This window comes from Hippocampus guttulatus, chromosome 21 (genome assembly GCF_054856545.1).
Source record: "Hippocampus guttulatus isolate MCC_2025c chromosome 21, RoL_Hgut_1.0, whole genome shotgun sequence".
In the NCBI taxonomy this organism is placed as follows: domain Eukaryota; kingdom Metazoa; phylum Chordata; class Actinopteri; order Syngnathiformes; family Syngnathidae; genus Hippocampus; species Hippocampus guttulatus.
This window is the reverse complement of record NC_141281.1, coordinates 10,963,433-10,984,659: the sequence shown is the minus strand read 5'-3', so window position 1 is coordinate 10,984,659 and position 21,227 is coordinate 10,963,433. Positions and strand designations below refer to the sequence as shown.

Genomic DNA, 21,227 nt, shown 5'->3' with positions numbered 1-21,227 from the left:
TGCAATTTAAAAAAAGAAAAGAAATAGTTTCTACTTCATTTTTCCGGCTCCTCGAAAAAAAACAAAAAACCGGGGCTAGCAGTAGCAACTAATGCTAGCTGACGAGCACTCGCCAATAAACTTCAGTCGCGCCAACAAGTTCCTTAAATTCGACTTTGCGAGAAGATATAAGTGCCTGAAACGCAAAGTTGAAGTGATTAAAAGTATTTCGGGTTGGTGGTGGAGGAAACTTGTTTCGTATGGCAGCGAAAACTACTGTTTAAAACAAGTACGTCTCGAAGAGGACGAAGAGCATCTTAATGCACTTGTTGCAGTTGTCTCCAAAAAGAGGGCGGGGCTGAGGAGAGCCCGGAGGGATTCGATTGGTTGACCGCCGCTTGACTGTCACGCAACAGGCCAACCAAGCGTCGGATGATATGGAAAGTCGCGCCCTCTTCTTACTAAAGCGAGCAAATGAAGTGAAAAGGTGGGGCGGGGTCCAAGAAATGCTTTCGGAATTTGATTAGCTGATCGGCACGTGACTGTTCGCTGTCGGCCAATCACACGCTGGCTGGTGGCGTAGCAGTCACGCCTCTTTCCTGCTCTTAGGAAATAAAGCTCAGTCAAAAGACTGGACCTTCCAGTTGGTGCGTTTTTTTTCCCCGTCAAATTGTTTCACGGGTTTTCATGCTTGCCCATCCCAAAAAGCAAGGAGAAAAGAGGCAACATTTAAATGCTTTATTATTAGGAGTACAGTCATCGTTTGAGATACACCTTTTCATTTTCATGGGGATCCTACATACAACGGCGGGTAGTCCATTCAAAAAAAAAATAAACAGACCAAAATATGTTCAGCTCAACATGACAATAGGGAATATACGACCTCTCAAAATAGTAAAAACATTTTATGGGGTTTAAAAGATACAAGTTTTATATTGCTTTGGTATTGTAAGGCAAACGTAATTGATTAAAATCAAAATGTACATCAGCAACCGTGTCACCCGCGTAAACCTTAACGCAGCATTGTGAGAAAATTGCAGGGAATGAACATCAACATTTGCAGGGGTGAAGGTGAACCTTGACGCAAACCATGATGCTTACTTACATTATTCAGGACAAACTCCTCCACTCAAAACTAGGCCCCGAAAATGAGGAACCCGGAGAAGGTGGTGTCATCATCTTCATCAGCAAAGAGCCCGTTAAAAAGTTCGCCCCCGACGACTTGCAGCCACACTTTGTCTCCGGGCTCCAGCTGCAGCACGGTGGCCCCGGCCGCCTGGTCTTCGCCGCTTTGGTAGCTGTCTGTGGTGTGAAGCACCTTGGCACCGTTTTTCACCAGGGCCACTTTCACATTCCTGGAGAAGACGGTGATGTGATAGGTGAAAAAGTATGCGCCGGCTGCCGAGCATGTGAACCTTCCGGTTTGGGGATCATAATGGTTTTGTTGGTTGTAAATAATCTTGTCAAACCGGATGGGCGTATGAGCCGTCGGGAGTTTGCTCTGTGCGGTGAGTCCCGCGGAGAAAGCGCTTTTGGAGATGACCCAAACATCTCCCTGCTCGCCTTTGTCACCCTTGTCTCCTCGAGACCCCCTGTCACCCCTGTGACCCACTCCGCCTTTTGTACCTGGAGCGCCCACTTCCCCTTTAGACCCCAACCTACCCGGAGGACCCATTGGCCCCTGAATTCCTCGATCTCCACGAAGACCCGTTTCTCCCTTCTGACCTTGTGGTCCAGAAAATCCCTCTTCACCTTTGGGTCCTTGGGGTCCGGGTACCCCAAGCTCGCCTTTATTTCCTTTCGGACCGATGGGGCCTTCGATTCCATGGGGGCCCATTTTACCAGGTGGTCCTTGGTCTCCATTGTCCCCCCTTTTCCCCTTGAGCCCCGCTGGACCAGGTGCACCTAGACATTGAAAAAATCTGAAGTTCTGTGTTCGAATCTCAGCTCGTGCCAAGTTTGCATAGTCTCTTACCCCCCCCCCCTGGCCCCCCTCAAAATAAATAAATAAGTACTTACCAGGCGGCCCTATGTCTCCCTTTTGTCCATCCTTTCCCGCTGGTCCTACCGCACCGATTCCACCTTACGGGGGAGACAAAGTGTCAGAAACGCAGCGGCCAACAACAACTTCAAACTTGGATCACTCACCCATGTCCCCTTTCTCGCCTCGCGGTCCGTCCCTGCCGTCTCTTCCGGGGGCCCCGTTGTGCCCGGGGTCCCCGGGGATCCCCGGATAGCCGCAAACGCAGCCCTTGGCGTTCCCGTTCGGACCGCCATCCTGCGCAACACACCGAACTCCCAGTAGGAGGAGCATGAGAGTGACGCTGAAGCTCGTCGTTAGCATTGCCAAAGCGAATAACGCGCGATGTGTTTTCTTCAAATTGGTTTCATGTGATCTGGAGAACTAAAGTGGAAAAACTGAAGCTCGGCAAGAACTTTGGACCTCAACTCAATTGGGTGCCTGAGCTTGTTTTTTTTTTTTTTTTTTTTGGCTTACTCATTGTGAGTTACAGAGTGTGGCGCTAATATTAAACTACGAGGACCAGCCAGGCTTGAAAAGTCTTCATCTTGCTCCTGTTAAATTCAGCCATATCGTTTTAACATGAGAATTTGTTCATCCGTGTGTATTTATTTTACTTTGCTCGTTGATTAATTGTAAATCAGAGGTTCTTGACACCAAATATCACTTTGAAAAAAAAACCCCCAAAAACAATTAAGATAACCATTATGAAATTACAAAAAAATAAATAAATTGCAAAATTTAAAAATTAATCAGTGATTGTATTTTCACTTGCCGATGCAGCACTTCATCCGCTGCCAAATGACACTTTTGTCAAGAGGTGTATCGGATTCATAACCCTTTCATGCACCCTGTAACCTGATAACATGATAAGCTGTCCACTGGAGTAACCGCTTTTCCCTAAAAGGCTTCAACACCCAAAACAGTCCACCGTCTTCTGGTCTCTAGTTTTTTTTTTTCCTTGACTTAACCAGGACGGTGTCATCAGTGCATCCGCATGAAGCTGCTGTCCTAATGCTGTTGTCGTCCGGCTGCCTCTTTATTATTAAATTGTACTCAGCAAGGAGATACGAGCAGGCGGGCGAGGAGGGATGAACCCCAGGGGAGGGAGAGAAGACAATAACATCACCGCGAAGTGAACACAGTCCTGCTCCGTAGCCGACAGTGGAATTAGTCAACACAGCCTCGTTCAGGTTATTGTGAGTTAAAAAAAGAAAAAGTGCATTTACATGAATGTCACTCCTAACCGTGAAAATGCATACATCCAAAAATTGTATTTGAATTTTTTTTAATGCACAGCCTATATTTTTCAACCATATCTTCTTCAATGAGAGAGAGCATTTAGTGTGAATAAAATTGATTTTTTTTTGGGGGGGGGGTCTGCATGTCAAATTTTCCTTGCAAAGAAACACATTCATTTCAAAATCTATACTTTTTATAAGATAAAAAACATCAATTGATATTTTTAAAATTCACATTCATTTTTCAAGTTGTGGCTTTTTTTCTCTTCAAATCAGGGCAAAAAACAAAACAAAACAGCGGCTCATTATTTGATTTTATACACACAAACACACTTGCATATTCAGTTCATGTACTTTATTTCCTTTTCTCCAGTAAGCCTCCAGATAAAATATATCTTGGGAAAACAAATACCATAAACATAATACACACACACACACACACACACACACAAAAAGAAAGTACACGTTTTGAGGCGAGTGTAGCAGGACTTGGACCTTTGTGGTCTTTCGTTCCGTAAACCAGGCACCACGTGAGGCTAACCGAGCACACCGTTACATAATAACCAAGCACTGTAAAACAATCACCCGTGGTAAATGTCATTCAAGAAGCATGCTTTTTTTTTTTCTTTTTCATTGCAGCAATGAACACTGATGGCTTGCTTGACATTTTAATCAGATGTCAGCGGGGCTAAACGGAGGACTTGGGAGTGGCATGTTAAAAATCATCAAGTGAAAGGGACGAGCGGCGCGATCGGAGCAGGAAAACACAAAGAGCGGAAGACGTTGTGGTTGAAAGCAGCAGTTTCAGGGTGGTTAGGGTCAGCAGAAGGCAGAATAGGCTACGTGACTCGAGTGTTAGTAGAAACGAGGAGGGAGGTACAGGAAGCGGCGGCGAGCTCGTCTTCTACATGATTTGACGGTGCATACCGTAGCCCGTCATGCCTGACTGAGATGCTCCGCGGTTGCTGCCCATCTGGAGGCTGATCATACTCCGGCCTTGGCGCAGCTGCTCCTCGGTGAACTCTCGTCGATAGCCCTGCGCTTTCCTGCGTAGACAGAGTCGGGGGGGGGGGGGGGGATGACGGCGCTGACGTGGAGGAAGAAGACGAGGGGATGGGAGGTTTTTAACCTGTGGAACCAGTCCGGGTCGCCTTTGTAGAGGCCGTCGTCATTGGTTACGGCCACGCTGCCCAATGCCATCAGGGTCCTTTGCACCGCGGCCATGTCCTTCCCTGCAATGGACGATGGGGACAAAGAAGAAAAAAAAAATTAAAATATTGTCTTATTATTGAACTGGGAATTTTTTTTTTCAAATTATTATCATTTAGAAAAAATGCTCAAGAAACTCCAGGTAATTATTTTCCTTTAATCCCAATACAGTAAAAAATATTATGGGTCAATGTGACCCACTGCACAGTTAATCATAAAAAAAAAAACAAATGAGCATAATTATTGATTCATGAAAAAAAAAGTTATATATTAATAATAAAATGTAGAATAAAATTCTTTGAATGACTTCTTAACTGGGGTCTATTCAAAATAGCCTTAAAAAATACATAAATAAATAAATTTAAAAAATGCACCTTCCCAGAGGTCTACGGTTTGGAATATATCTGTTTTGGTGACCCCGTAGGCCTCAGCGGCCTGCAGGAACTGAGATATTTTCTCCATTTGCTTGAAGGCCATTTGGGACTCGGAGATCTTCTTGACCGGCTCCTTGCCTTTAGGATAAAGGCTGTTGATGAGTCGACACAGGACCTGTAAAAAAAAAAAAAGAAAAAAAAATAATACAATTTTTAAAAAAAAGTCCAAATTGGAAAAAAATAAGAAAAAATTCCCAGATCTGCAGCTCCTCCAGATATTTGTTGTTTAGTGTCGCATATATATATTATATATATATATATATATATATATATACATACTTATTGGCCACTTAACTCATTCACTCCCAAAGACGTTTTTAAACGTCTTTTCAGACTTGGTCTAGAATTGGCTGGTACTGAATGAGTAAATTAGATACACGTTCAACTCAAAACTGATTCTTAGCCACTGACGGCAAAAATGTCAAAGATCCATTTTTACTGGGCTGCAAGTCAAACATCCATTTGAACCTGACTCGTCGTGAATGAGTTAAAACTTTGCCTTTAACAAAAGAGTTAGATTTTAATAATTCAAATCGTCGGTGTTCGTGCACTCACCGTCCCATCCATCAACCATTTCTGGAAGCCCTCTCTGCCAGGCGGCGGTTTCTCCACGCTGCCGCCACATTGGGCCACGATCCAGTCAACAAGCCGCTGCTCCAGGTCCGGGTCATACTTCTGCTCGATCTTTTCTTGGACCTCTCGGCTCAGGCCGTAACTGGGGCCCCTGTTAGCCATGACAACGCTTCCCAGACGTTTCACCCGGTGAAAACGGCCTGGAGGGAAGAACACATCGACAATGATATTTATATTACAATACTGTGATATTAGTATATGTACACCTTTATAATCCACGTTGAAAATCTGGTTTTGTTTCATTTTTATGATTAAGAATGTCTTCAGATTTCACTATATTCTACACAAATTCTAGACAACTGGAGGTAGCAAAGCAATGCCAGCATGTTTATTATTGTGCAGGCACAATTCCTCCCTCCTCAAATTTTTTGGATCCAAAATTCCTTTCCAAATCTTGAGATTTTTACTTTACACAGATGACAAAGCACCTTGCGCTGGTTGTAGCAAAGCAACCCCAAAATATTGTCATTTTTTTGTGTTGCCGCTTGTTGTAATCTCAACCAAGATGACCACAACATTCAAAACGCCTCTCGGGTTGCACAAAGATTCGACATGACCTAAAATAATTTCGATTTTTAAAACCAGAATTATAGTCGCAGGTCTCAGTTGGCAGTGGTGTTCGTCATGAGAGCCATTGCTAATATTTTGACCCTTCTGTGGAACTAATTTGAGGTGACCACATTATTAGGCACACTTTTCAGCATGATGCAGCACAACCACAATAGCAAACGTATTACAAAACATAAAAAACCAGCGGTAATATTATCTCTCCATTTTTTTTTTAAAACGCCATAATGTGGATGTGCAAGTGTACCTAATGAAGTGGCCTGGAGAGAAGGGTGTGGTCCCTGGCAGCTGTCCCATCCGGGAACACATTATTGCTATGGCGACCGTGTCACACCCGTTTCCGGCATACTGGAAAACAAATAAATAAATAAATAAATAAAAGGGAGGCATGCGCCCGTCGCGCACAGAATGCTACATCGGGTCTATTTTTAGCACCTTGTTAAAAAAAAAAAAATCAATGACGTCAGCGCTTTGTGGTGCATTGTCAACGATGGCTTGCATGTCATTTTCTGTGTTCAAACGTCGAGATGAAATGAGTGAAATCCAACCAATGTTCAGAAACTGAAAACTCAACACCGCGCTACACTGCACACAGACACACACACACACACACAGACGCAGTTGACTTACAGTTAAGCGGAGCTGTTGCGTGTTCGCGTCCCGCCTTGTCAGAGCAGCGTGTCAATTCCGCAGAGGATGCTGGAGTCCTGGAGCATCCATGAAGGGAAGCAGAAGTGCGTCTGGGTTGGGCTTGGGCGTGTGGTGGGGGGAGGCTCTGTCACACTTGTGTCCGGGAGGGGTGGCGGGAGGGAGCGGGGGTGGACACGCCTTTTTATAGATGCACACGAGGGAGGGAGGCAAGAAGGGCGGTGGGGCCTATGGGAGCCAGCGGTCACCGCAGTCCATGTAAGCTACTGGAAGCCTCACTATTGATGTGCTCATTGATTGTTTTCGCCCCAATTGTGCGTTTTGGTCCAGGCGAAAAAATATGAATGGCCACTTCTTTGGATACACGTGCAGAGTTTAATCCGATGCAATAAAATGTAAACAGGAAAAAAAAAAGTCTAATTTGTATTCACTGTGAAATAATTTCCCCCTCCCCGTCATTTTAAATCAGTCGACCATCAAGAATGCGAGCACACTTGACACACCGGTCGGCGCGGTGAATCGTGGAGAGCGTGTCTGCGTCACGGGAGTGTGGTTTGTGGTTTGAATTTTGGCTCCTGCCTTGCTTTTCGGGAATTTGTATCGTCGACCAGAGCTTCGTTAGTTAGCTTCATTTAAGACTCGAAATTGCCAAGTCGATGCGAATGGTCGGTTGTGACTGTCAATGTTTTTGTAGTTAACGAAAGATAATGTGAACGAAATAAAATAAAAACAAAAATGCTTTTGGGAAAAGAAATTATTTCAAGCAAACATGTCCTCCGCTTTCAACTTTGTCAATGAATATTACGCGTGAGCTTTGGGGATTCATTTTATATATATTTATTCCTGTATTGCCGTGTAGAAGAAGGAAGGTCAAACAGTCGTTTGAAAATTGTCGTTTACTTTATTACAGAATACTTTGTGACAAATGCTCCAATAATTTAGAAGAAAAAAAAAATAGTAAACCTAATAAAAATTTAAAACAAAGATTTTCAAAAACTAAAAAGGACAAAACTGCTCTAAAAACTAATTAAAACTAGCTAATTAAAAAAAACTAAAGTAAAAATGAAATAAAAACTAGGTGACCTGGTCATGGGTGGAGAAACTCGGCATGGGGGAAGTGATGTAAATTAGAACAGCGGGGCTGATATGCTAACATGCATCATCAACTTTTTCTTTTTGGGGGGTGTGGGGGGAGTATATCTTGCATAGATGTACTTTCGGGTCCTGCATGAAAACACGACCCTAAATCTCAGTCTGTGAAAAAACGATTGCCTGTGACGCCAGTTTCAGATCGATCAAAACTTAAGCCGCCTTAGGACATGTGGAAAAGAATCTATGAAGGTGGAACTCAAATTAGCAACTCTGAGACAATTTTTTGAAAAAACCAAAACAAAACATTGTGGTGCTTGTGTTCAATAAAACACACCGTAAAAGCTAATATAGCTTAAAAAAAAATTACTAAATCAAATTTAGGAAAACTGAACAAACCCAATGGCCTAATAATTTGGAACACAGTGTTGTACGTTTGGGTTGAGGGGAGACCATTCCATTTGCTCCTGCCTCATAAATAAGCTTCCAATCAGGCTTTCAAGAACAGGCGCCCTCGAACGCCCTCAATTGATGTTCTCGACCATGCGCGAGGACACGAAGATGACAGACGGAGCGAGAGAAAAGGTTAAAAGTGAGTGGCGCCGCCCCATTGAGCACAGTCCGGCGAGGGGCCAATGACATGTTAATGATCAACAAGCCCAGCTGGTTCACGCCGCGGTAAAGAACGTCATGCTAGAACGGAGGCGGACAAAGTACGGGCCCGCCGGCCACATCCAGCCAACCTGGCATTTTTATTTACCTGATCAACAGTCCTGCAAGAACCCTCGACATCTTACCTGTTGAGCTGAAAAACATGCATCACATTGGGATTCAATGATAGAAAGAGCTGACAGTGTGCAGAGGTTTTATTGGGCCCACCTGGGTGAGAAAAGTGAAAAAAAAAAGGCACAGGAACTCTTCTATACTGTCGTCGTTAAAGTGGAAGAAGGAAGAGCAGGAGTAGAAGTGAGTGACCCGTCTACTACTGAAATGCAACTTAATACGAAAGGGAAATACAAAGATAGAGGACAGTAGGTCTTTTTTCGGGGGGGGGGGGGGGAAGGAACTTGCCTTGTTTTGGTAGGAAACAGTCTTTGGAGGCTAAGCCCCTCCCAGCCCACGCCGACGCCCTTGTCATCACACCATGGTGGTCAACTTGTCTATGAGGTCGTCGACAGTGTAGACCATGAGCTTGATGTCTTCCTTCTCCGACATGCGGTGCTGGCCGTGGCGCCGCAGGATGACGTCCACGTCGGCGCCGAGTAAGCGCTCGGCCACTTGCATGGAAATGTGCCACGGAACGTCCTCGTCCTTCAGGCCGTGAATGAGGCGCACGGGGCACGTGACCGGGAGGGGGCTATGCAGCACGCAGTGGTTCTCGGCCTCGTGCAGGAAGTCCATGCTGAACTTGTACACGCCTTCTTCACTGTGCTTGGTCGGTACCGTCCATTCACCTTTCTCCTGAAACTGCATCTTCGTCTATGCGGCACGACATTGGCGAGTCTCAGACAAATGCTTGAAAAAATGGCTAGACTGCACAGAAAAATAGTCCCACCTCCAGTGGAAGAGCGTTAAACGAGGTGACGATGTGGTCGGCGGCGGTGGAGATGCCCACCAAGGCGGCAGTCTTCTCCGGACGCGCAATAGCCGCCAGCAGCATGAGCCAGCCTCCGATACTGGAGCCCACGAGTATCTACAAGGAAATAAAAGCGCGGTTGACTACATGATGCAACAATCCATCACTTGTACCTGATGGCGTGTCCTTTGAGTGTACGGGACATGTTGCAGACAATTTCAAGTTTGAGGCAATGCGGTCAAACAGTGACACCTTGTGGCGAGACGGTGAGGTTGCATTTAAAATGAAGAACCCGCTCTTTAGTTATGTTACACTTTCTTTTTGTAACTTGAGTTTCCAGCAAGCCACTATGTTTTTGGAATGTGTGAGCTCTCTTTCACATAAAAAAAAACAAAAATTCAGTTCACAATCAATATGTGTGGACCTCGCTTTGAGAATGTGAAGCACTTCTCACCTGTGGGCCCTCTGCAAATTCATCCAGCATAAAAAGGACATCTTTTTTCCATGTGCCAATGGTCCCCTCTGCTAGCACCCCTTCTGAGGCCCCGTGTCCGGTGTAGTCAAACCTATGCGAGACCAAACAGAACCAAATGTCAAAGAAGCTTAATGAAGACTAAACGTTGCTTTCACCCGCTCGTGGTTGGCTGACTACTGTTAAAAAAAAGTGCGTGCAGACGATCAAGTTGATCAGTGTAGCCAAAATCATGATCACGGTTAATAATCGATTAACTGTGAAGCCCAAGCTTCATTCAGGCAGACTTTGCCTCTTATTTGGAGTCTTCTTTCTGACTATGTGATGTCATACAATAGTCTCACATTATTTGACAGCGAGACTGAGAACAAGTACAGAGGTTTCAACTGTGTTTTCGTAAGCTCCAGTTTGTTTCAATGTGTTGTGACGGAGGGATAAAATGACATAAAAATGTGTCCTAAATGGGTCTTGATTGTGGTCTAAAACCCTGCGATGAAGGAGTTCGCCGTATACCACACAAGGGTTCATTTTTAATGGCTCACCTGAGGTACGAGTGTCCAAGTGACTGGCAGAATTCTTCCAGCGCCTCAGCTTTCTGTCCATTCATGTTAGACCCATAACCAGGCAGGAAGACCACCCCTGGACTTTTGCCTTTCACCCTCCTATAGGCGAGTTTGGGGAGATCCGGCCTGGTAGCATACTGAACCGTGGACTTGTGTCTTCGGTCTGCTGGTGGACACACAATTGTTAGTATTGCAAGTTATGTAAACATGGAGGGAACATGGTGGAAGAAAGGCAAACTCCTCATGGTAATTTCACAGGATGAATGGATGTTAATCGTTGATGACACTCAAATTATATCTGACTGTGATGTAATTAATTCAGAGTCGAGCACATAATGTACAGTCCAGTATTTTTAAAACGACGCACTCGTTCAAAGCCACACCCCCCTCGTATACGTTTAAATGGCCACCCGAGCTAACACAGGCCGTCTTTACCAAGCCGAGTGGACAGTTTAAGAACCGGCCAAACCTTTCGAGTGTGTTTCGGACGAAAGTGCGAAGCCGCCATGGCTTAAAAAGCGAGAAAGCCCTCTGCGACAAGACCTCAGAGCGACAACTGCCATACTGGAGCGCGAGCCACTGACGGGGAAAGTCTCGCGAGAAGTGCCCGCGCGGTCGCATTCACGGAAATCACTTCGGATTCGCACACAGCAACAGAGATGTAAGTTCTTATAGATCCCGCCTTCAGCGGGTTGGTCCATTGCTGCTCGCGCGCCATATTGAATGTGTCGGCTCTGCCGATACCAGAATGCAAGGAAAGAAAATAGTTTATTTATTCTTCATCTGGGTAAGCTATTTGAGTAAGGATTCTCATTTGCAGTGCGGGCCTGGCTGAAGACACCAGAATAAACCAAAGCAAAAACATATATGACAAACTACATATTTGTGATAGTTACAGCTCTATGTTTAGATATTATGTCATCGTACATGGTGAATAAAAGGTTCATCGCTAAATTAAGTAAGGAAGAATAAATTACGTAAGTTTTATTATTTGTGTTTTCTAGCCTTTTGAGGCAGAGAATTACATATGGTCAAAAGTAATGTGGACTTTAAAGACAAGAACAGAAATGAAAACTGTTGGAGCGGGGAATAAAGGTGGTAGTAAGCATGGTGAGCAGAGAGCAAATGGAAACAAAAAATGTATACCTGTTATTCAGAGGATTAAGTATGGTAATGTTAGATCTATGCATTTTTATAACATGGCTTACACTTAAAAAACATATTTAAAACCCAAGGTATTGTTGGCGTGCCTGTTCGAAGATAAAAACGTGAAAATTGAGGAGAGTCAGAGTTAATTACCGGGGAATTTAGGTAATAACGCAGGTGAGTCATCCAAAAGTGGTTAATAAAAGACATGGCGAGACTAATACAGGTAATAACAAGATGTAATAACGAGTGCTTGAAGCAGGGTTCGCTAAATGACGACAGAGGTGTTTTGTTGTTGTTTTTTAATGTGTATGAATGGCTGCGCGTTAACTATTATGTGGAAAGAAGCTGCGTCCCTGGTGAGTTTGCGCCTGTCATGTGAAGAGTGGAACAAGACTCAGAACGTCACAGGCGGAAAGTCACCGAGCGGAGGAGCGGAGCGGAAGCGGGAGTCGGGGGTGGAGAAGCCAGTCCGCCATTGTGGAGGATGGCAGGGGGGGTATTCCCGTAAAACGCTCGTCACGTTCCCGTTGACTCACTCCCCCGCTCCTCTCCGTTCGCTCCGACATCCACCTCGTTCGCAGGCCAATTTATTCGTCGATAAACGGCGACGTCGTCGTGTGCTCCTGGGGAGGGGTGCGGGAGGGGTGGTGGGCTCCGCCGCCGACACCTGAACGTGCGCACGGGCGAACGGACAGTGTGCTGAGCAGCCATCGGCCCCGCTTCCTGGAGGATGTCTGCGACCACAGTGGACCACCAGCAGGTCTGTTTCGGCCCCGCTTTTAGGTTCGGTTGGTGGGAGGCAGGCCGGGAAAGTTTGCCTCCAGCAGTTCAATCCTAGTGGGGATTGCCATATCAACAAAAAGCTACGATATGTGGTAGCTTTTTAGCCGCCCGGAAACGCAGGCAGGCCGACCCGAGGTTCACGCTGGCGCCGGCCGGTTGTAGCCGATCGACGTTGTGGACGCCTCGGCGTTCGACATCCGCTTAATACGGAGAACCAAGCAGCCTGAAAGCTGCAGCTAGCCCATTGACATGTTCATCCACTGAAACAGCATCATGTATGTGCTAATGCAGTCATTCCCAACCAGTGAGCCGGAATAGGTCATCAGGTGTGCCTCCTGAAGTCATCCAATTTCACTACTTTGGTCCGAAAATGGTTTAATCTTTGCAAACAAGATGCTACTGGTTCTATCTTTGTCAGCAACTTACATTGACAGGCAGGATGACGAAATGCTCTTCCACGAGATGGCAGACGTGCGCAATGAACCTGCCTCTCACTTTTTGTGGCATATTTGTTTGGAGGTGTGCCTTATGGAAAGCGCGCCATCACTGTTGTGCTAATGCAATCTTTTTCACCATTCCAGAGACCTAAAGGACAGGGAAATAAAGGTAAATAACTGTAGAGGTACATTATGTTCCAAAACGTGCATGCATTTTCCAGCTTGCGCCACCACACGGATATTACCAGAAATGAAATATTCATGTGTATTATGGTCTAACGCCGCTGTGATTTCATGTTGCGTTCTTTTCCAAGCAGTGCAAAACGGATCAATGCATCAAAAGGACGGAGTGAATGATGATGACTTTGAGCCTTACATCAGCAGCCAGACAAATCAGGTAATACGGGACAATTAAATGGTTGCGGCCACGCGCCGCAAACTAGCTTCGAGCAACTGGTAAAACACAACCCGGTGCCATTAACTCATTCAGTACCAGCCAATTCTGGACCAAGTCTGAAAAGACGTTTAAAAGCGTCTTTGGGAGTGAATGAGTTAAAAAGTGACGCCATATTTGCATTTTTAAATTTTTTTATGTCAATCCTGTGCCATTGCTTGATCACGGTTGGGAAACGGAGCATTAACGGGTTGCGATGTCTTCACCATGCAGGGCAACAGCTACCCACCCATGTCCGATCCCTACATGCCCAGCTACTATGCGCCGTCGATCGGATTTCCGTACTCTCTGGGAGAGGCCGCCTGGTCCACAGCCGGAGACCCGCCCATGCCCTACCTGACCACCTACGGACAGATGAGCAACGGCGAGCCGCACTTCATCCCCGACGGCGTCTTTAGCCAGCCTGGTGCTCTGGGCAACACGCCTCCCTTTCTGGGCCAGCACGGTTTCAACTTCTTCCCCGGCAATGCCGACTTTTCCACTTGGGGCACCAGCGTGTCCCAGGGTCAGTCCACGCAGACCTCCGTCTACACTAACAGCTACGGCTACGCGCCCAGCTCGCTGGGCCGCGCCATCGCGGACGGACAGGCCGGCTTCAGGAGCGACGCGCAGCTCGGTAAGATGCCGGTGTTGAACAGCATCGAGCAGAGCGTGGCGGGGCTCAAGCTGGGTACGGACATGGTCGCGGCCGTCACGAAAACGGTGGGCTCGCCCTTAGCGGCCGCGGCGGGGATGAGCAGCGTGGCGGCCAATAACCCGCCGCCTTCCGTGAGCTCGTCGGCGGGTAAAACCGCCTCGTGGGCGGCCATCGCCAAGAAGCCGGCCAAGCCTCAACTCAAGGCGAAGCCCAAAGCCAACATGGGGATGGCGGGCGCCGCCGTTCCTCCCCCGCCCATCAAGCACAACATGAACATTGGCACCTGGGACGATAAGGGCCCCCCGAACAAGCCGCCGCTCGCTCAGACCATGATGCCGACCGCGCCTCTGGTGCAGCAGCCTCTTCTCGCCCAGCCCCCGGCCTTACTGCAGAACCCTTTGCCCCATCAGCCTCAACACCAGCACCAGCCCTTCCACCTGCAGTCCCTCCAGTCCCCGCAACACCCTCAGTCCCTCCCGCCCGGCCCCCTGCACCTCTCCTCTCACCCGGGCCACCCCCCGCCGGCCCTCCATCAGCATCAACCCCAACAGCCCGGCCCGCCGCCCAACCGCTGGGTGGCGCCCAGGAACCGCGGCGGCGGCGACGGCTTCGGCGTGGGCATTCCGATGAGCGCCTCGTTGTGCTCGGGCGAAGTGCACCCCGTGCTGGAGAAACTGCGCGCCCTCAACAACTACAACCCCAAAGACTTTGAGTGGAACTTGAAAAACGGACGGGTTTTCATTATTAAGAGCTATTCGGAAGACGACATCCACCGCTCCATCAAGTATTCCATCTGGTGCAGCACAGAACACGGCAACAAGCGTCTGGACGGGGCCTACCGCTCGCTGGGTGGCAAGGGGCCCCTGTACCTGCTGTTCAGCGTCAACGGCAGCGGGCACTTCTGCGGCGTGGCCGAGATGCGCTCGCCGGTGGACTACAACGCCTACGCCGGCGTCTGGTCTCAGGATAAGTGGAAGGGCAAGTTCGAGGTGAAGTGGGCCTTCATCAAAGACGTGCCCAACAACCAGCTGCGACACATCCGGCTGGAGAACAATGACAACAAGCCGGTGACCAACTCCAGGGACACTCAGGAGGTGCCCCTGGAGAAGGCCAAGCAAGTGCTTAAAATTATCGCCACTTACAAGCATACCACCTCAATCTTTGATGACTTTGCACATTACGAGAAACGCCAGGAAGAAGAGGAGGCTTTGAGGAAGGTATGGTCAACACGGAGAGCAAGACGGTAGCTCTGAGACGCCCCCTAATCGGATTGACGGCGGCGAAAACGTTCTGGTTGGTTTGGTTTCGCAATACGTTGCGCATTAGTCGCCATGACTACCACGCGACTTCTTCTACTTCCTTATGTGACTTATCATACCCTGGAGTGACTTACCGTATTTTCCGGACTATAAGTCGCACCGGCCATAAAATGCATAATGAAGAAAAAAAACATACATAAGTCGCACTAGAGTATAAGTCACATTTTGGGGGGAAATTTATGTGATAAAATCCAATCCCAAGAACAGACATGTCATCTTGAAAGGCAAATAAAAATAGAGAACAACAGGCTGAATAAGTATGTTACAAGCTAACGTTACAGGACGCCAAAACAACGAACGTGCCTGGTATGTTCACGTAACATATTAAGACTTATTCCGATAACTATTGCATTAAGAACATACTAACAAGTTCACCAAACCGTCGGTGTCCCTCCACATTACAAAATCCAATGAAATCTTCATCCTCTGTGTCTGTTTGAAACAAGTCTGCCAACTCTGGAGGTAGAAGATGTGACGCTTCCTATTCTACGTCGCTTACGTCACTCATTGTCGGTTTATCAACACAGGCCTAGAGCGCCCTCTTGCGGTTTAGTGTGAAAATAACATGTGAAATGATATAATAATGTGTTGATAATTTCACACATAAATCGCACCCCCGGCCAAACTATGAAAAAAACTGCGATTTATAATCCAAAAAATACGGTATGTTTTTTTTTCTCTACAATGCTTTTTTTTTTGGGGTGCAGTTTATACTCCGGAAAAATACGGTAAATATTTATGTTGTTTTTAACCGTTATACTCAACCTATAAAAGCTGACATGAATGACACAAGTGAAAGTTCTTTATTCGACTCAGTTGTAATCAATTGAGTCTCATCACTGATGGCACTTCGATCCTCCACGCTGGATGGGATGCCAAATGTTAAATATTCAATTCGATCCAATAACGATATCAAGAACACAAGCAGGGCTGCAACGAATGATTATTTTAATTCATCAGCGAATCGGTGTCCAAAAAACATTTCCATCCCTTGGTTCAAAAAGAGGGCGTTGGTTCAAATTGGGAGCGTAGAAAAAAACAAAACAAAACAAATTACGATTCGGTTACCGTTGACGTGTCACGAAAAAAAATAGGCAAAAATGTCGATCGTTGTTTTCCAACGTAAAAGACTTGAATTGGATTTTAACAGATAATAACGAGGAGCCGTGGTCACCTCAACTTGGCTTTGCGTACTTGACACCCTGCATCGCAACCTGAAAAGTCGACTTATAAGATAAGAAAACCTTTATTAGTCTCGCAATGGAGAAATTCCCAATTCACAGCAGCAAAGTTATGAAAGGAAGAAGTAGAAGAACAAAATATAGGAGCTGCTGGAAAGGCAGCCACTCTCGCTGCGCCATTTTGAAGTCAAAATAACACCGGAAGAGCGCAAATTCGAGGGTTGACATCACCTTCCCATCAATTTTGCGCAATTGCAAATCACACAACAAAATACAGACACCTGATGATGTTTTATTTTTTCCCCCCCAGTTTGCCTCATTTCCCTTTGTTCCTTTTCTGACTTTCAGGCTGCGCAGTCCCTTTTCGGAGTCGTTCAAAATAGGAACTATTTGTCTGTCTGACTGTCTCAGAGGGAGCACTTCCCCTGTCGTACGTACTCGTGCTCTCTTTTCACTGAGTCACCGCCTGAAAAAAAATCAGCTGATCCACCTGCTCACTCTGGTCGAAGTGGAACTTTGCGACAAGTCATGCTAACTGCCGACCGGCAGTTAGCATGACTTGTTAGCTTGTTAGCATGACTTTTTAAAAAAAAAAAAAAAAAAAAAAAGCCTGACACTACCGACAGCCATCTTGAGAACGTGATGAGCCAGCCCCCCCCCCCCACCCCGACAGAGGAAGTCTACCCAAAGGAGGGGGGGGGGGCCTCAAACTAACCCGCATTCCTGGCATTCCCTGTTCGGAGACAAAAGCAGATGCAGGCCTTTGAACGGCAAGCTGGTGGCGGTAGCCCGACTCGGTGGTGTATACATTCCCGTTTTTAGCTAAAGTCGGTGACGTTCAAACACCCGCGCGAGTCAAATACAACAGGAAAGCTCACACCCCTGTACTGGCTTTGCGCCATCTCCGTTCAACGCGAGCCTCTGTTGATATAGCCCAAGAAGCCGTCAGATTGGCAGCTCCATGTCCACGCGGGGCCGTTCACACAGGGCAGTCATAATCGGGCGGAAAATCCCCCGGCTTTAAAATAGCCAATGTGAAAAGAAAACACCACGCTCGATAATGTTACCGCGCTAACGCTACAACACCCGTCTTATAACATCCATATGGTCACTCGTACGTGGATACAATCGAAAAAACGAGCGCATGCCGCTGTCCCCATAATAGAGACATTGAGTATATTAATAGTTATGATGCCCAGAGGCATGAGCGTGGAGGTCAGCGCACAAAAGGTTTCATTCAGCAACCGCGTCCTTTTACAAGCGTCACCGCAGCAACCGTTCAACACTGATTATGGAGACCCCCCCCCCCCCTAAGAAAAATGGACATATCTTCATAATTATCAAAGTAATGAGAGTGAAACCTTGAGTCAAGCTAAGAATTGGAGAAAGCGGATTAGCTATGTAGTCATTAAACGATATTGGCGTACAAACCTCAGGTTGCTCGAATAGATCTCACAGGGGTCGGGTGACAACGAGGATCTCTAAAGTGGCCTCACCACGCGAAGCCCCCCGTTCACACGCTGGCTGTCAAGTCAGACTTTAAAAAAATAAAAAATTCTCCCACTCAGCCCCCTTTGTTGTCCCGCCTTTCTCTGCATGACGAGCTGATACGCGCAGCAGACGACGAGGCGCTCTAAAGTGGCCACATCAACCCAAAATCCGGTCCATATAATCAGACCCCGATGTTTGGTGAAGTCCTTTTCCGCATCATATGACCTGAAGAGTTTCTGTTGGATTTCCTAGTATATTCGGACATTTTCTTGCAAAAAGCTCATCGATTAAAACTTTGAAGACAAAAAAGTGAAAATAACTCAAAAATCTGAAAAAAACCCACGTTTTTTGAAATTTGCATAAAAAAACACATGAAGCCATCTCTGAATGAAATTTACAATTTACCAGTGTAATCAATCTAATCAAATCATTTTTTGGGGGGAGGGGGGGGGGGGGTGGGGGTCAAAATCAGAATCGTACCGCTGCATTTGCTTTAGCGGTTCCACGTTATTGGTGAACGTGTTCTCCCAATTTCCGACGAAAGCTGTCCCGGCAGAATCAAAACAAGCCCGCAGCTGTTTGTTGTGTCGACGCCTCCCAATGACGCCTCGTCTCTTTCTCTCGTTGGCAGGAACGCAGTCGAAATAAACAGTAACCTCCAGGCCAACGAGACATCCCACACTAAAATGACGTAGGACCTTCAAAACAACGAGAAAATGAAGAGTTGCTTCACCACGAGGACGACGACGACGACCAACCGATCACGGCAACACTCGGCATGTGGATTTCGAAGCCACCTGCTTCGGAAGCACTTTCATCCCTTCACCGTTTCAAATTTTGTTTGCAACTAACTTGACTAATCAGCGTAGTCGCCATGTTTTTTTTTTTGTTTTGATTTGGAAATCATTTGAGCCCTCTCTCGTCTTGGGATCGGTATTCGGGTGAGTTAATTGGGGGAAACCGCAATCACGCCAATCGTAAGCCGTATTAACCCGCATACCGAAAGAATGCGACGGACGGGCTCATCTTTTGTTTTGTTTTGTTTTTTTCCTTCTTCTCTTGTGATTCTTAAGTGCTTTCTGTCTGAGGAGAATGTGGCCGATTCACTAGCGACAATAAAGAAACGGGCCGTGTTTAGCGGAAAAAAGAAATTCCCCCCCAAGAAATTGTGTTCGTCTTCATTTGGAGCAAGTTGAATGAGTTGACAAGGATGCTACACCAGAGGGTTTATAAAACATCACCTTGATGACTTCCCGCTCGGATTCACTTGCAATTAGTTTTTGTTTAGTCAAATTGGAAGCCGCTAAAGACAACAAGAAGCGACAGCTGCTGCCATTATCCGCCTCGGCTACTTAAGCTTTTATGAATCATTTTTAATTAGTGGAAATGATGTTAGCACAATTCAAATGTAGTCTTAATGACACACACGCACACACACCACAAAGCTTCCATTTAATGTCAAATGAAAAGACCATTGTGCTAACAAACTGCCCAAAAGTATTAATAAATAAAATGGTTATGAGCAGAAATTAAGTTTTATTAAAAATGGAGCAGGGGGAGTATATTATGCCAGTGTTGTGTGTTATTTATTTTTACAAAAGGGGTTTTATTCTTCAACAATACCCAATCGCTTCAAATAACATACAGTAGATGTGGATATATTGTTTGATGCTATTTACATCGAATCCGATTTATATACATTAATATACAGTATACTGTACACAATTCTGTATATTATTTTAGATTTTTATTCTAAAAATTGGTCTAGCATATTGTTTTTGGAAACCTAATTGCATCAACCATTTTATTGCATTTTATGTTTTTAAAAAAAAATCTAATTTAAAAATTGCCAACTTTTCTTTTGTTTGTTTCTACAGGATAATTGCATCCTAATGTATTTCAGATTTTTTGTATTCTTTTTCTCATTTATTTACACGCTTGATTGAATTTGTAAGTTGGTCCAAATCTTTTATTTTTAACAAACCAAACCATAATAGAAGCAAATATATATATATATATATATATATATATACATGAATTATACATACTCTTTACATACACACACACACATATATACATATATATATATACACACACACACACACAAATATATATATATATATATATACAGTATATTTACACATATGAAAATACTGCAACATTATTAAAAAAAAGATTATCACACCCAAATCAATACAACTTAATGTATGCTATTTAAATAGTGTAATTTTCTTATTGTAAGTGTATTTTTTAAAGTGGGTCTAACATTTTACGGTTCTTATCAACGATATGCATCCATCCATCCATTTTCTACCCCTTATCCGGGGTCAGGTCGCGAAATCCAATTGCTCCAAAAAAAATGCATTACGTAATTTCTTAAACTGTTTACCGTAATGTAGTTTAATTCTGTAACATTTGGCGGTAATTCCAGGCAACAAAGCCCTTTGTGTCCACTAGAGGGCGCCAATCGTCAGCTATGATGTTCCTGCTCCCAATTGCCTCAGTGGTCCAACGAAAAGCCTCGCCAATAACCAGCAAAGCCCTCCAACTCCCCCAGAGCCAATTAAACCAGGACGAGAAGCACTTGTTGTGCCTCCGCAGTTGTTTTTTTTAAAGATGGCAGCTCTACGAATGCCAGCTCGCCAAATCTGTGCAGCGAGCGCGGGAGGAGTGCGAAAATGTCCCATTATGTGTGTCTGGGAGGCGGGACTGAGGGGGGGGGGGGTCTTGTTAACTTGTGCATCGACCAGGTTTTCTGGGGGAAAAAAATAACACTCTTGCCGCTTTTCGCTTTTGTCTGCGAACACCACAGGCACATTCGAGCAGGGGGGGACTTGCTGTTTATTCGGCCAAGAGTCACGCAGAGATGTGTATAAGAAGCAAATTAATTAGAGACCTCTTGTGGGATGTTGTTTTTTTTTCCAATTAAGTGAATTAGACAGTAAAACGCAGCCGTAAGCTTTTGAAGCTTTTTTGGAAAAAAAAAAAACATATTTCGAAAATCAATTGCAAATCTGGAAAGCCCTCGTCAGGTCTTTGAATTTGAGTTGATGGTAGATGTCTATTGGCTAAATAGGTCGTACCGATAATGACGTCACACGTTGCTACTTAAAATTTTTTTTTTTAAAAAGGTCGAGTGGCGGTTTCCCAATCCTGAGGTTGCCGGTTTGATCCTTGCCCATTGCGGCCATGTTGATGTGTCCTTGAGCAAGACACTGAACACCCCCCCCCCCCCACCCCAGTTGCTCCTGATGCTGCGTCATCAGCCAGTGAATGAGCTAACAGTGGAATTTGCTTTCAGTACCCGAGGTAGAAAAGCAATAACAATGATATTAAGAAGAGGAG

At 45.6% G+C, this 21,227-nt stretch overlaps 4 protein-coding genes across 8 annotated transcripts; 1 reads left to right on the top strand and 3 right to left on the bottom strand.

Annotated features, from left to right (window-relative positions):
- Window positions 1-703: 703 nt before the first annotated feature.
- c1qtnf9 (C1q and TNF related 9) lies at window positions 704-3,431 on the bottom strand. The gene is made up of 3 exons (XM_086102486.1): window positions 2,128-3,431; window positions 1,999-2,061; window positions 704-1,884 (listed from the first exon to the last, which is right to left on the bottom strand). The coding sequence occupies exons 1-3, from the start codon at window positions 2,321-2,323 to the stop codon at window positions 1,115-1,117; spliced, it is 1,029 nt and encodes a 342-aa protein (XP_085958612.1). The 5' UTR covers window positions 2,324-3,431; the 3' UTR covers window positions 704-1,114.
- A 149-nt stretch (window positions 3,432-3,580) lies between these two features.
- Window positions 3,581-6,904, bottom strand: tagln3b (transgelin 3b). Its single transcript, XM_086102489.1, has 5 exons — window positions 6,714-6,904; window positions 5,439-5,656; window positions 4,824-4,998; window positions 4,370-4,472; window positions 3,581-4,286 (listed from the first exon to the last, which is right to left on the bottom strand). Exons 2-5 carry the CDS (start codon window positions 5,616-5,618, stop codon window positions 4,145-4,147), a joined length of 600 nt encoding a protein of 199 aa, XP_085958615.1. The 5' UTR covers window positions 5,619-5,656; window positions 6,714-6,904; the 3' UTR covers window positions 3,581-4,144.
- Window positions 6,905-8,668: 1,764 nt separating this feature from the next.
- abhd10b (abhydrolase domain containing 10, depalmitoylase b) lies at window positions 8,669-11,069 on the bottom strand. Of its 2 annotated transcripts, none has more exons than XM_086102488.1 (5): window positions 10,901-11,069; window positions 10,411-10,594; window positions 9,851-9,962; window positions 9,376-9,513; window positions 8,669-9,299 (listed from the first exon to the last, which is right to left on the bottom strand). In XM_086102488.1, the coding sequence occupies exons 1-5, from the start codon at window positions 10,992-10,994 to the stop codon at window positions 8,958-8,960; spliced, it is 870 nt and encodes a 289-aa protein (XP_085958614.1). In that variant the 5' UTR covers window positions 10,995-11,069; the 3' UTR covers window positions 8,669-8,957. The 2 variants fall into 2 exon arrangements, with proteins under 2 accessions (XP_085958614.1, XP_085958613.1); XM_086102487.1 differs by having other exon boundaries at window positions 10,411-10,597; window positions 10,901-11,048.
- A 934-nt stretch (window positions 11,070-12,003) lies between these two features.
- Window positions 12,004-19,048, top strand: ythdf3 (YTH N6-methyladenosine RNA binding protein F3). 4 transcript variants are annotated; one of them, XM_086102479.1, is made up of 5 exons: window positions 12,004-12,340; window positions 12,945-12,969; window positions 13,115-13,197; window positions 13,468-15,184; window positions 18,514-19,048. In XM_086102479.1, exons 1-4 carry the CDS (start codon window positions 12,311-12,313, stop codon window positions 15,136-15,138), a joined length of 1,809 nt encoding a protein of 602 aa, XP_085958605.1. In that variant the 5' UTR covers window positions 12,004-12,310; the 3' UTR covers window positions 15,139-15,184; window positions 18,514-19,048. The 4 variants fall into 4 exon arrangements, with proteins under 4 accessions (XP_085958605.1, XP_085958606.1, XP_085958608.1 ...); XM_086102480.1 differs by having other exon boundaries at window positions 12,005-12,340; window positions 13,118-13,197; XM_086102482.1 differs by having other exon boundaries at window positions 12,008-12,340; window positions 13,468-15,108.
- The last annotated feature ends 2,179 nt before the right edge of the window (window positions 19,049-21,227 follow it).

What these genes read in the sequence shown, in the direction of transcription:
- c1qtnf9 (XM_086102486.1), bottom strand. Translation starts at nt 2,323, where the DNA reads ATGCTAACGACGAGCTTCAGCGTCACTCTCATGCTCCTCCTACTGGGA. An exon ending in AGGCGAGAAAGGGGACATGG is followed by an intron (nt 2,062 to 2,127) that starts GTGAGTGATCCA and finishes CTCCCCCGTAAG; the next exon opens with GTGGAATCGGTGCGGTAGGA. An exon ending in GGGAGACATAGGGCCGCCTG is followed by an intron (nt 1,885 to 1,998) that starts GTAAGTACTTAT and finishes TTCAATGTCTAG; the next exon opens with GTGCACCTGGTCCAGCGGGG.
- tagln3b (XM_086102489.1), bottom strand. Translation starts at nt 5,618, where the DNA reads ATGGCTAACAGGGGCCCCAGTTACGGCCTGAGCCGAGAGGTCCAAGAA. An exon ending in AACCGTAGACCTCTGGGAAG is followed by an intron (nt 4,473 to 4,823) that starts GTGCATTTTTTA and finishes CGTCCATTGCAG; the next exon opens with GGAAGGACATGGCCGCGGTG. An exon ending in GACCCGGACTGGTTCCACAG is followed by an intron (nt 4,287 to 4,369) that starts GTTAAAAACCTC and finishes CTGTCTACGCAG; the next exon opens with GAAAGCGCAGGGCTATCGAC.
- abhd10b (XM_086102487.1), bottom strand. Translation starts at nt 10,994, where the DNA reads ATGGCAGTTGTCGCTCTGAGGTCTTGTCGCAGAGGGCTTTCTCGCTTT. An exon ending in CTTGGACACTCGTACCTCAG is followed by an intron (nt 9,963 to 10,410) that starts GTGAGCCATTAA and finishes GGTCTCGCATAG; the next exon opens with GTTTGACTACACCGGACACG. An exon ending in TTAACGCTCTTCCACTGGAG is followed by an intron (nt 9,300 to 9,375) that starts GTGGGACTATTT and finishes CGTGCCGCATAG; the next exon opens with ACGAAGATGCAGTTTCAGGA.
- ythdf3 (XM_086102479.1), top strand. Translation starts at nt 12,311, where the DNA reads ATGTCTGCGACCACAGTGGACCACCAGCAG. An exon ending in CCACAGTGGACCACCAGCAG is followed by an intron (nt 12,341 to 12,944) that starts GTCTGTTTCGGC and finishes TCACCATTCCAG; the next exon opens with AGACCTAAAGGACAGGGAAA. An exon ending in TCAGCAGCCAGACAAATCAG is followed by an intron (nt 13,198 to 13,467) that starts GTAATACGGGAC and finishes TTCACCATGCAG; the next exon opens with GGCAACAGCTACCCACCCAT.